Genomic DNA, 13,537 nt, shown 5'->3' with positions numbered 1-13,537 from the left:
CCTGTGGGAGTGCACTGACCACCAGGAGGCAGCTCCTGCATTGAATGTCTGCCCCCTGGTGGTCAGTGCACGTCATAGCAACTGGTCATTCCACCATTTGGTCAACTTGCACATTAGCCTTTTATTATATAGGATAGATTATCAACTTAATAAAAAGTGAAAGAAAGGGGTGGAAATGACCAGCATGGTCTATAGCAGTGGTTCTCAACCTTCGGGCCCTTTAAATACAGTTCCTCATGTTGTGACCCAACCATAAAATTATTTTCATTGCCACTTCATAACTGTCATGTTGCTACTGTTATGAATCGTCATGTAAATATCTGATATGCAGGAGGGTCTTAGGCGACCCCTGTGAAAGGGTCGTTCGACCACCAAAGGGGTTGCGACCCACAGGTTGAGAACCGCTGCTCTATAGAGAATAGGTATTATTTTGTGAGATGCACTTTTATGTTATATTCATATGTCAGTGTGGCTGGGTCACAATGTAAAAGGTTTGCAATCAAAAGTTGCAAAGTTACTGTGCAGACGGAGCTACAAGACCAGGCGCAGGGGGCGTGGAGCACTCAAGGGCAGGGCAGTTTCCAGTTCTGAAATCAATACAGGATCTGAAGTCCCTTTCCACTACTTCTAGCTGTGTGACACTTCTCGAGTCTCTAGCTGTCTCTTCACCTGCAGGTGGACGTTGCTCACCTGCCCCATAGAGCACCAAGATAACATGGAGAGTGCCCACATGACGTTGGCCACGCAACAAATCTTCCAACCACCATTTAAAAAAGCTCCTTCAAGTGCACAGAACTCCATCGTAAGTAACAGCCACATGTGCATTTGTTGAATGTGTACTGAGTGCCTAATAATTAGAATGACAGAAATCACAAAATAAAGCTATCTTCGTGTGAGCACTTATATGTGACTGAGCTAAGTGCTCTGTTTGTTTGGTCTCACTTATCTTTCTAAACAACTGAACATGACCAGTATTACTGTTTTCCCACTCCCCCACCCCCTTTTTGTAATCCTCATCCAAGAATATATTTTTTTTATTGATTTTAGAGAGAAAAGAAGGGAGAGAGAGAGAAACATTGATGTGAAAGAGAAACATCGATTGGTTGCCTCCTGTACGTGCCTCAGCTGGGGATCGAACCCACAACCTAGGTATGTGCCCTGACCAGGAATCAAACCCACAACTTTAGGGTGTAGAGGACCACACTCCAACCAACTGAGCCACCCGGCCAGGGCCCATTCTCCCCCTTTTAAAGACATGAATGTTGAAGCTCAGAACAAGTAAATAACCCGCCAAAGTTCACATAGCAGTGAAGCTGCAGATTCAGGATCTGAACCCAGGCAGATCGGTTGCAGAGTCTATACTTGCAACCTCTTAGTAGGTGCCTCCTGTGTTAGGCTCTGAGCTAGACATTGTGTGCTTGGTGGTATGTCCTCCCCTCTGAGGGGTCCGGTCCAGGTGGAGAGGAGCTGGCAGGCCACAGGGGAGAAATCCAGGATGATCAATTACTTTTGAAACACTCAAGGACTTCCTCAGAGCAATACTCCTTTACCCTCCAGTGAGGGCCAGGGAGGGAGGCAGCGTCCAAGGCACATGAGATGTGCAAAAAGGTCACATACAAGTTAGTGGTGGAGTGGACACCGTCAGCTAGAACTGCTGACACCCGATCTGCTTCTTTTGGGGGAAGGAGGGGGGAGAGGTTTGATTGAAAATAAGCTTTAAAATAGCATCTGTCTTTGCTGCATGTTGAAAGAACCAAAACACTTGCTTTTAAAACTTATTTTTAAAACTAGCAGATGGCATCGGCCACAGAGAAGAAGCGAGGGAGAGATTTCACTGCTTCTGCTTGGAAGGCCTCCGCTTGCCCTGCACGCATCAGCCACAGTCCCCGCCTCGGGCTCCACCGCGGGGAGTGCCACGCTCTGGGGGCCTCTTCTCTCACGAAGCAGATCAGGGGAAGCCCCGAGACCCACCAGCTCTGGACTTCACTGAGCCCGGCTTGGCACACCAGGGCTCCAGCTATTAAACATTACACAGGCATCTCGCTGTCATTTCACTTTCTGAACAATGATGCCCACACTATGCCAGGCGCTCTTCCGCTGCCAGGGGTGCTGCTGGGAATAATCTGGGGCCCCTGTGAGGGATTCCCCAGGCCTGGGGAAAGACCAGACACATGTCCCCATGGCAACCTTTCCCCAGATGGGGTGAGCAATAACTTTGGTTGGGCTATGGATGAACATGTTCCCTTGATCATTTCATGTTGTTTTAACGTCTATGTGGAAATAGAACAAGCACTGGAAGGCTCTGGTTTTATGGTTGTTGTTGCTGAGGGAGAGGAGGATGCACTGAGCTGCAAAGGAGGCGAGGAGACAGAGGGCGAGGCCAGGTGAGGACCAGGGGGCAGGCACCCCCCACAGCCCACGTGCCCCAACACGCCCTTCTACGTCTTCACCGTGTTGCCTCAGCCACAAGAACTTACTTACTTTTAAATATATTTTTATTAACTTGCTTTTAAAAACTTAAACACAATTACTTTAAAGTTTTAAAACCTCATATCAAAGCCATAAATGGAAATTTGTTGTTTCTGTAAAAAATAAACACACGTCTGGAGCCTCTCAATGCTATGCTCCATCCAGTCTGGCTTTGGTATCTCAATCCCCGAAGTGACTTATCTTTACAACAAATGCCATTTGCCTGTGACCCCACAAGTTCATCGCCCGCTCAAAAGTAAGGGACATCAACATTTGGAAAACGCCAGCGGCCACCTAGAGCCAATATGGAACATAGAAGTGTTTTGTTTTGTTTTATCCTCAGTTGAGGATTTGTTTTATTGATTTAGAGAGAGAGAGGGAGGAGAGAGAGAGAGAGAGAGAGAGAGAGAGAGAGAGAGAGAGATCTCAATGTGAGAACCATTGACTGATTTCCTCCCATACTCACCCTGACCAGGGATTGAACCTGCAACCTAGTTATGTGCCCTGACCAGGAATTGAACCTGAGACCCTTCGGTGCACGGGATGACACTGCAATCAACTGAGCCACCGGCCAGGGTGAGACGTGAATTTCAGACCTCGTATTGAACATTTGTTTTTGCAAGTCATGCATTAGGCATCAAAGGAAAAAAGTGATGAATAAGATACAGACTTTGCCCACAGAATTTCAGTTAAAACAAATAGACAACAAACTCAAGCCATCATCTAGAATAAACTGTGATAAGAGATTACATGAGAGGCACAAAGAGGGAGCTCTGGGGCCTTCGGCCAATGGAACTGCCCCCCCTCCTCCCCCCTCCCACCCCGCTCGCCTGGCCTCTGAACCTCACATAATCATTCCCTCCTCAGTGACCTGAAATGTGACCAAGTCCCGTCCCCCCCGCCCCCCCAACACTCTTCCTCTAAAGTGATGTGTGGTCTTAAAAGATCTCTCAGGCAGCCACAGGCAGTGGTTTTGATTGGGACCTACTTGCTGTACTACATGAAAATCAAAGGTAGCTATTGAGTATGGAGTCAAGGCTAGCCTGGCTCTCTCCTACTTGCTCAGTTTCCCAAAGAGGACCTGCCACAGTTCAAAACTTCAACACTCATCTCTCGGGCTGATGAATCCTGACTTACTCGTCTTTCCTCCCCCTTCCTCCCGCGCTCCGGCCGCTCCAGCTGGCTGCAGGACGTTTCCACGTGGGTGTTCCCCTGTCAACCGCAATCCACCGCTGAAAGGCAAGCTCACTGTCTTCCTCCGCAAACCAGCCCGTCTGCTAACGCTCAGGGCGCGTCTTCCCGGGTGCCCGGTATTGCTGTTACTCTTCATTACACGTGGCCCTCATCTCCGAAGCATGCAGTGACTCTGGTTCATTTTAAGTCTCCTTTCTCCTTTATCCCTCACATTTAATCAGTAATTAAATAACATCAGACATGTGTCCGCCCCTGCATCACGCAAAGGGTTGGATAGAATTTCCTAAATCTGGAGCGTGAAGATGAGGATGGTCTGATTTAAAACATGACTGGGCGGCATGTTCACCTGGGGCCCAGGACAGGGCAGAGAGAGGATCATCCCCTAAGACAAGGGGAAGAGGGATGTGACATCATGCCCACGGAACTGCCAGGGGACACCGGCCACTGTTAATAAGATACTACGGGCAGAGAAAAGCAACCACATGGGCATGCACCAAGCTCTAAGGAGGCTGAAGAAAGCGTTTCCCTACGGAATGATCTTCAATGGTTTTCCCTGCCGGTGAGGGAATTAATCCTGCGTGTCCGCTGTGCCTCACCACTCAGATTCACCTGTTTCCCTGGAAAAGCTGTGCAGTGCTGTGGTGGACATGAGCTGGTCCTGGGTTCAAGTCCCAGGTACACGGCTTCCCCACTCTGAGAACGTGCAAACATTTAAACTTCTCTGCCTCCCTGAGGGTGATGGCAGCATCTCCTTCATTGGGTGTTGCAAAGACACGTCAAGTCCACGCAGACTCAAAGACCTCGAGGCCGTGGGTCACCCAGCTGCTCTTTCCTGTGTATGCTATAGCCTCATGACACTATCAGAATCAAGTAACTGCGGCTCCTCTGACTTTTCCAGCTTTCAAAGCCTTGCCCTCCATATAGAGAGCAAAGTTCTCAGGGGCTGGTACCCTCTCTCTTCTTTAGAATTCTATGGGTCTTTGATTACTGAATGAAGATGCAAAGGCCACCAACAAGAAGGCAGAGAGAACCAGGCTGTGTCTCTTCCTACTCAACCCAGACTTACATGCCTTGTTGCATTTTTGGGTCCTCTCTTGCACCCAAGATTCCCCAGTGGCTTTGACTGCCTAAAGCCCTGAACCCACGAAACTCTGCCAGCTTCTTTCCCTCCATCCCTCACCGAGGGCCCAGTGGCACTGCTACAGCGGGCTGTGTCCAGCTCCAACTCAGTGTCTTTGGACTCAAGATGACATCTCCCATCTGATATGAGAGCCAACATTCCTGCCCTGTGGATTCAACCCCTTTTTAAAGGTTCCTACCAAGTTAGTAGTAGCCAATTACAGCTGATCATGCCAGGAATAAAACATCTGACCTGCACACACCCATCAAATTCCCTGTCCTCCGAGTATGAACTGGAGTCCAGGGAGTTGGGTAGGTAGGCAACTGCAAGGGGCTAGGAAAGCCATGGTGCCATGACCAGGGAGAAACACAGACCAGGAGGCCCGGCCAGCATGGCTCAGTGGTTGGGCATTGATCTATGAACCAGGAAGTTCCAGTTCGATTCCCAGTCATGGCACTTGCTAGGGTTGCAGGCTAGATCCCCAGTGTGGGACGTGCAGGAGGCAGCCGGTCAATGATTCTCTCTCATTATTGATGTTTCTATCTCTCTCTCCCTCTCCCTTCCTCTCTGAAGTCAATAAAATTATATTTTAAAAAAAGAAAGTGTGGAGGAGGGGCGCTCTGTTTCTTGCAACCCACCCTCCTGGCTGAGACTGCTGCCCAAGCTGCCTTCTGCAGTGCCCTGTGCCCGACCACCTCCGTGGAGGCTGCTGCCAGCCCAGAGCCCACCTGAGGCGCCAGGACTTCTGGACACTCTTGGTGCTCAGCAGACATGTCATCAGAGGCCAACCCGACAAGTGCAATCATCTTCAGCCCCCTCCCTGTCCGCTACTGCATGCAGGTTGATGTCCCTCCCAGCATGCCTTGCAACTGAGTTCTTATTGGGCCAAGACAGCAAATTCGGGAAGTAACTTCTATCCTTCAATGACTCATAAAATCTAATTCTATTTTTTTTTAAAGAAGTGCATATGTTCAATCGAAAAGAAAACATTTAAAATAGATGTTTTGCTAAGGAGGCTTAACTGCCTGTGCCCACTGGCAGTTGGGAAATTTTGTGAATGTGGCGGCTGACAGCTGCCCCTGGAAAACCCAATCCTCTCGTGTCGCCGCAGCAGGTGCCCCAGCCCAGCTGGACGCGGGCGGCCTCCGCTCACTGCTGCTCCTGCACGAGGCACATCACCTCTCTTACTCCCGCTTCCCGTGCCCCCTGTAAGGACAGTGACCCCACATGCAGAGCGAGCAGGGCATCCCAGCCCGGGTTTCTGTAACGGAGGTGCTCACGCTTATCCCTGTGTGTGCTAGAGGACAACTCCCTGAGCCCCGTCCACCTGAGGCCAGTTCATCCAGGGAGCAATCTCCAAGCATCCGAGCCCTCGGATGGCTTCTGCGTCTGTCTGGGTGTCCACGCTTCCACCGTGTGGTGCTTTGCGACACTTTTCAAGACAGAGACGGTCACCCATGACCCTCCCTAATTCACGCCAACGTTTTGATTAGTCTGTGCCTGTCTCTTCCTGGTTTCTTCCTTCCTTCCTTTCTTCCTTCCTTTCTTCCTTCTCTCTCTCTCTCTCTCTCTCTCTCTCTCTCTCTCTCTCTCTCTCTCTCCTTCCTTCCTTCCTTCTTCCTTCCTTCCTTCCTTCCTTCCTTCCTTCCTTCCTTCCTTCCTTCCTTCCTTCCTTCCTTCCTTCTTTCTTTCTTTCTTTCTTTCTTTCTTTCTTTCTTTCTTTCTTTCTTTCTTTCTTTCTTTCTTTCTTTCTCCCTTTTTCCCCCTGGTCCCTTTCTATGTGCACATTCCATTTTCGCACATTTAGAATCATCTCTGGAACAGAATGTATCTCCTACATTTTCTGCTAAAGTTGCGTTGTGCATATTTGTCAAAGGTTTCAAATCCAATTGTCTAAGAATTCATCTGATGTAACTCTGCTTTTCTACACAGGTCTTAGGAATTAAATTTGCATCATTTTAAGAAGGACAAAAGGCGCTTTGTATATTGGTAGAGTCTTTGTTCTCTTTTATCTATTTTGACCACCTTAAGGTGTGTGTTTTTTTAAAAAATCCTATTAAGATCTTTTATCTTCAAATTCTAAATCTCTGGCAAGACAAACACCACACTTGCAACGTTACGCCAGATCTGTCATTTTTTAAAGGTAGGTGACTCATAAAGGAATTCTGGACCACAAAACACACACGGGCAATCCACTCGGCCACAGTGGCCTTGGCCGCTCCTCTGGTGCCGAGCGGGCGTCCCGCGGGGCCACCACCGCAGTGTCCTGCTGTCGCGGACATTGGACCCAGACACGCTCACGCCCGCTCCCTCGCCCAACCGAGTGGCTGCTTAAACGCCACCCTCAGCAGGAAGGCCTTCCCAGTCCTCCTACCCAAAGCAGCACCTCCTGTCCCAACCCCGCCGCCCCAGCTGCTCTGCTCTGCTGCCACGGTGGCCGACGGCCTCTCTGTGGGGACAGGGCTTGTCTCTCTAGTTCCTGCGGTCCCCTCGCAGTGACGCAGCGGCGTCCTGGACCGTTTATGCCAACAGTAACACCGCTGGCGGCATCCGTAAGCATTAGCCCTCTGTCCACGGCAGCGCTGGCTGACGCTTAGGGACACGGCTCTCAAGATACTGCCTTTCAGCCGGGCTGCCTCCTCCGGGCACCAGGCTGGGGTGCAGAGAATGTGCGGGTCCAGAGGGTAAGCGGGAGGCAGGCGACTCCTCGGGCCCTCCCAGCTCGTGTAGATGCTCCTTGCACTTTAAATCGCTCCCTGATCGATCTCTCCAGCAGTGCCACATCCTGCGGAAGCAGGTCTCCTCACGGTGGGAGTGACACTTGCAGGGCACGAGGACCTGCCGCTTAGCGCTGGTGACCGGAGCCGGCCCATCTCTCAAGGGTCCGCGTCCTCTGTGCAGGGCGGGAACAGTCCCCTTGTGAAAATTAGATGTGACCAGGAAAGTGAAAATAATTCCTAAACCAGAGGGAGAATCCGGAGCGAGGCAGAGGCAGGAGGCCGGTGCCTGAGGGGGGCCCGCGAGGCTTGGGAACCCGCCCCAGGGCCACGCTGCCCGTGCGCGCGGCAGGAGTCCGGGCGCCTCTGCACACCAGTGTCCTTGCCTACCCGGGGCGGGAGCAGCCGCCCAGAGGTGCCGAGGGCAGCGGGGGGACCCCTGCGGGCTGAGCAGGGCCCGGCGCGGCCTGGCACTCGCAGGGCCAGCTCTGCTCTTGTCCTTGTCGTCACCACTACGAAGGCCATTCTGGTGGCAGCTCAACACACTGGACTGGCAAAGCTCGGGCGCGTCCAGCGGGCGTGTGCCCGGTGCTGTGTTTAGGGAGAACTACCCAGCACTCAGGTCGTCAATCCTTCCCTGTAACGTTGGGTGACAGTCCCCTCTGTCGCAATACCTTTGGGGAGCCCAGGAAGAAACCAGTGCTTGAATGGTACACTCCGACGGGAAGCCAGTTCCTCTCTGAGGGATGGAGCACCAGGCGCGTCTGCGCAGTTGGGAGAGGGGCAAGGCTCCTGAGGGCACAGGCCCCGAACTGCCGGGCACAGGCGGTGCTGCGTCCCGCCCCAGGGTGTCAGGGGAGTGGACATTGTGATTCACACGCAAAGGCATAGTTACTGCAAGGCCCCACGGAGCCTGGCTGCCTGGGTTCAATCCTGGCCCTGAAGCACCAGCTGTGCGGCCTCAGCCCCCTCACCTGTGCGATGGGACGAGGGCAGGACGCATGCTCCCTCCACGCCGGCGGGATCTGGACACGGCCCCGGCCTCCAGGCCCCCAGCGTGGGCTCCGGCCACGCAAGACGAGCACCCGCTGCATCGCACGCTCTGGGCTCTCTCTGGGTCCAAACCTCTTCCCGGGAGGGCCCCAGGCAGGGCGCAGCCTCTGCGCTCCTGGGCCTTGCTCTCCCATCCCAGGAAGCACACTGACACGCGCCCAACAGTCAGGAGTAATTTCCAAGTTAATGTATCGTTTTTAAAATAGTCAATTACAAATGAAGACATTGAACTCCAGCAAATATCCATCACAGGTGACCGATTCCTCCCAGTCTCAACACGCGCAACTGAAACTGAAAGCCGCTCCGCGGGCCCAGCTCCGCCTTGAGGCAAGGTCTCCGTCCAGTCTATTCACCAGGCTGAGGCCCCTTCCCCCGCGGATGCCGCCAGGCAACTTGGGGACCACCGACGGAAAAAGAGAAGCCTGGGAAGGAAGGGACTAGAGCAGCAGTTCTCAACCTTCCTGATGCCGCGACCCTTTAATACAGCTCCTCATGTTGTGGTGACCCCCAATTTCATTGTTACAAATTGAACATAATTAAAGCATAGTGATTAATCACAAAAACAATACGTAATTATACATGTGTTTTCCGATGGTTTTAGGCGACCCCTGTGAAAGGGTCATTTGCCCCCCCCAAAGGGGTTGCGACCCACAGGTTGAGAACCGCTGGACTAGAGGCTTGAGGGTCTAGTCTAGTCCGGTCGCAGCCCCCACTCCCTAAACAATACTGCTCACTTGTTTTGTTCTTTGCACTGACTCCCTAACTCGAACATTTTATTTTAAAAGCAAACATGAGTCACCTTTGGAGCATAATAATGAACCAACTCTTAGAAACTGTTAAACAACGGGAACGAATCAAGCATTATCCTGCCTTTCCCATGTGAACTGCACCCTGGGGAAGCAGGCACTAGATGAGGGAATCTTGTGCTTTTTCATTAAAGGATTCAAACTAATAATTGCAGTAGGGGCTCTGGCCTCCCCTCCTTAGGTGTGGCGGCCAAGGTCTAGTTTAAGCAGGGACAAGGCTAAGCGGTCTTACAGGGATGTCTCTTGCTCTCAGAGTTGGAGTCACAGTCTACAGCAGCTAGAGCACAAATGTCCCCTCTCGGGAGCCACAGCTCTGAGCTCACACCTAGGGGTCCTCCGAGGGCTGTGTCCTCAGGCAACCCCTCGTCCAAGGAGGTCCATGCCACGGGGGGAAGGTACCGGAGCCCCAGGCAAAGGGCCCGGAGGGCTGCCCACCGCCGCCTAAGCACAGCGCTGGACCTCTGCCCGCATCCCCACCTGCTGCTACATCGCACTTCTGTCTCAAGTGGCCTCTTACTGTGAAAGGCCCTGCTGCGCAGGTTACAAAACCCATCAAACCCATCGGTTGAGTCCCTGCATCTTTGCTGAGGCAGCACCTGCCTCCGGGGAGAGCGTCTCAGGGCCGCTGAGAAATGCTCAGCAGCCTCCCTGGGCCCACATCCCCCGTCGTCACGGGCAGCACCCAGGTGCCTCTGGGACAGCTTTGGCCCAAACCCACTGAACCGCCAGAGGCGGAGCGCCAGGCCCCGCACGAGTTACCATGGTCTGGAAGCAGGAGTGCAGCTGGGTCAGGAAGGGTGGCTTCCCGGGCAGGGCCAGCACCCGCTTCTCCACCATGGTGCACTCCACGTCGTCGTCCTGGATCACCACGTCCTTCTTCAGGATCTTCACGGCGTAGAGCTCGTCCGTGCCCTTCCGCTCGGAGAGCATGACCTGGGGAGACACAGCAGGGCGGGCTGGGTGGAGGCCGGGCGCGGGGGAGCTTGCCAGTCACATCTCCCCGGCTTTGTCCACGGGCTCCCACTGGCTCTGAACACCACAGACCTCACACTTGCAGTGGCTCAACCCAACCAACAGGCGCCTAGCGGTCCCTTCGGGATATGGGTCAATGCCCAGCCACGTGAGGGCAGGTATGTTTGCCTGTTTGTTCCCTGGTGTGACCAAGACGCTGGGATGGTACCTGGCACACAGTAGATGTTCGATAAATATTTGTGGAAAGAGAGGATTCCTGATCAAACTAAATATGGGGCTCTTGTTCCCTTATCATTTAATATTCATTATGAGCCTGTAAGCACGGGGGGGACAGCAGTGAACCAGCAGCAGCATGCTCTGACTCTGTGCTCCAGCGCGGGAGAAAGACTGCAGACCTGGTCACAGGACGGTGAAAGTGGTATTCCAGCGCCTCTCCTGTTGTCCTGGGGCCTCCACCCATGAGCCTGGTCCCGGCCAAGGCAGGTTAGTCATTGGTGTGGCTCATGACACATCAACATTGTCACTGGTCGGGGCTGCGCCAGAGGGAGCAGTGACCAGCAGGGACCATTCCCTAGAAGCCTCTAAGGAAGAACCTTCTGATTGGGCAGTGGACCCACCTGGCCATAGCTGATCGGTAGATGGCTGACCTAAGCTGAGCCAATCAGATTCTCTCCCTAAGGATTTGCAATTAGGAGACTCCAAGTAGTCAGTCCTGTGCCCTGAGAGAACACAGACCTGCCGACAGTGGTTCATTTCACCACACGCACACGCAAGCGAAGAAGAACGAAACAGACGTGTGAGGAGAAGGTGGAGAATGAGCAAAGACCTCGCTTTCCAGCTCCCGGTCCCAGCCTCTCAGGAGGCTGGGTTGTGTCCCATTAGAAACCTCCCTAGCCCTCCAATAAAACCATCCTTACATTTAAATTAAGTTAGTCTGAGTGCATTTATGCTTCTTAGAGATCCTATAAGACAAAGTTATTGCTTGAGTAGCTCAAAGTCTTAATGAAAATACAAAATTCAGGAAGCCCCTTAACACAAGGACAAGTTTCTTTCTTTCTTTTTTTTTTCTTTTTACATTTTTATTGATTTAAGTGAGAAAGGGAGAGAAAGAGATAGAAACATCAATGATGAGAAAGAACCATTGATCGGCTGCCTCGCGCACACCCCACACTGGGGCCCCACACTGGAGATCGAACCCACAACCCGGGCAGGTGCCCCTGCCTGGGAATCAAACCATGACCTCCTGGTTCATAGGTCGATGCTCTACCACTGAGCCACGCCAGTTGGCGCAAGTTCTTTTCTTTACAGAGACAGTGCCTCTGGCCTGTGTCAGAATCCCCCGGGCCCCAGCTCAGCACAGCTTCCCAGCCCTCCTCCCGTCCAGAAGGCTCTGGGCGTGGCCCGGGGTCTGCACTCGAACCATCGCCCCCTCTCCTCTGGAGTCTAAGCGCCAAACGTGTTGCTGTGAGGGACTCTGAGGTACCATCAAAACCGACTCACTCACTATGGGGCTGAGGCGGTGTCCAGAAGTAAATCACTCCTTCTGTCTTATCTTCCTAACAACGTCTCGGCAGTCATTCACGGGAGAAGGGACGTTTCCTTTTTCCTTAATATTCTAGTCAAGCTTTCCTTTTCTTTTTGTATTAAAGTCTAGTTGGCACACAGCACTACTTTAGTTTCAGGTGTACCACCTAGTGATTCGACATTTGTGTGCCTGACGATGTGAGCCCCCATAAGTCTAGCGCCCATTGGTCAGCACACAAAGTTATTAGGGACGACTGGCTGTTCCCTGTGCTTTCTCTACATTCCTGTGATTATCCCATATAATGAAAGGGTAACATGCAAATCGACCGAACGGCAGAAGGACCAGTCTCTATGACACGCACTGATTACTAGGGGGCAGACACTCAGCACAGGAGCTGCCCCCTGGTGGTCAGTGAGCTCCCACAGGGGGCGGGCCACTCAGCCACAAGCCAGGCTGATGGCTGGGGAGAGCAGCAGCGGTGGCAGGAGCCTCTCCAGCCTCTGCAGTAGTGCTGAGGGTGTCTGACTGTGGCTTAGGCCCACTCTGAGGGACCTTCCCTCCTTCCCCCCCAGTGCATGAATGTCGTGCACCGGACCTCTAGTTTATAACTGGAAGTTTATGCCTCTTATTCCCCTTCAACTTCTTCAAAGAAGCTGCCATCCTACAGGAATATTGCTCAATAATAACAAAACACATGTGTCCCCACCCGACCAGTGCACGTGGCCCCAGGTGGGTTCCAAGGCAACAGCTTCTGTCCGTTCCTCTTGGGCGCCTGCCTCTGGAGCCCTGAGATCACTGGGCTGGTGAGGCCACGCGGAAAGGCCCTGCGACCACATGCAGAGCCCGGTGCCCAGGTGGCTCTTCCAGGTGTGTCAGCCCCAGCTGTCCCAGCTCCGGCCACAGAGGACAGACCCCCGAGCCAGACCCATCAGTGAGTACCCCAATTCCCTGACCCCCAGGGGCTACGAGAGATGAGAGATGATTGCTGTTGGTTTAAACCTCTGAGTTCTGGGTGACTTGTTAATGCAGCAATAGACACCTGAGGGGAGGGGACTAGCCTGGGCCCATGAAGATAACCTCACCCCGCCTTACGCACTCTGTGCATCACCTCCTGTAATCCCCGCGAATGTGGAGCGTGGGCACTGCTCCTGCCCCTGCTTTGGAGGGGAGTTAGGTGACTTGTCTGCTAGGAAAGGCTCTTGCTGTGTCACCTGTGGCCTAAGTCACGCTCAACCACACCCCTTCTCGCTCCCCGCGGCCCAGGTTCCAGTTCTGTGCTGCGAGGCTGCCGCCTGCAGGTTATTGCTGGTCCCCCTTTCCCCTCCCACCCGCCTGCTCAGACCTGGGAGCCTGTGGACTGATTCACAACCACAGGGGGAGAGTCACTGCCTTTCCCCGCTCACACCACTCGCTCGTCGCGATGAGCTGGGCTCGGTGGCGTGCCCGCGACAGGACGGACACGGCCCTGGTTCCTCGCAGCAAGTGGCTTGAGAAGCCCTGCCCTCTCTCCTGGGCCCTGAGCATCAGCAGGGAGAACGGCGGGAGGCAGCCGGCGCTCTGGCCCCGACGGCCTGTGTTCCTTCAGGTGGAAGGGGCCGTGGATTAATGGTCGGGAGCTTCCGCTTCAGCCAATAGCAACGGGGCGGGGGGAGGGGGGCTGTCTGTCCGCTGTCCTTCCTCT

The 13,537-nt window shown here is 53.3% G+C and overlaps 1 protein-coding gene across 2 annotated transcripts in view; it reads right to left on the bottom strand.

The window, feature by feature from the left end:
• PRKCB (protein kinase C beta) overlaps positions 1-13,537 on the bottom strand; it is a 296,895-nt gene that overhangs the window by 39,638 nt on the left and 243,720 nt on the right. For both annotated transcript variants that reach the window (XM_059692105.1, XM_059692104.1), the window contains exon 10: positions 10,119-10,292. In XM_059692105.1, the coding sequence (XP_059548088.1) occupies positions 10,119-10,292 (174 nt within the window). The remainder of the gene's footprint in view (positions 1-10,118; positions 10,293-13,537) is intronic.

This window comes from Myotis daubentonii, chromosome 4 (assembly GCF_963259705.1).
Source record: "Myotis daubentonii chromosome 4, mMyoDau2.1, whole genome shotgun sequence".
Taxonomy (NCBI): Eukaryota; Metazoa; Chordata; class Mammalia; order Chiroptera; family Vespertilionidae; genus Myotis; species Myotis daubentonii.
This window is presented reverse-complemented; position numbering and strand designations above follow the sequence as displayed.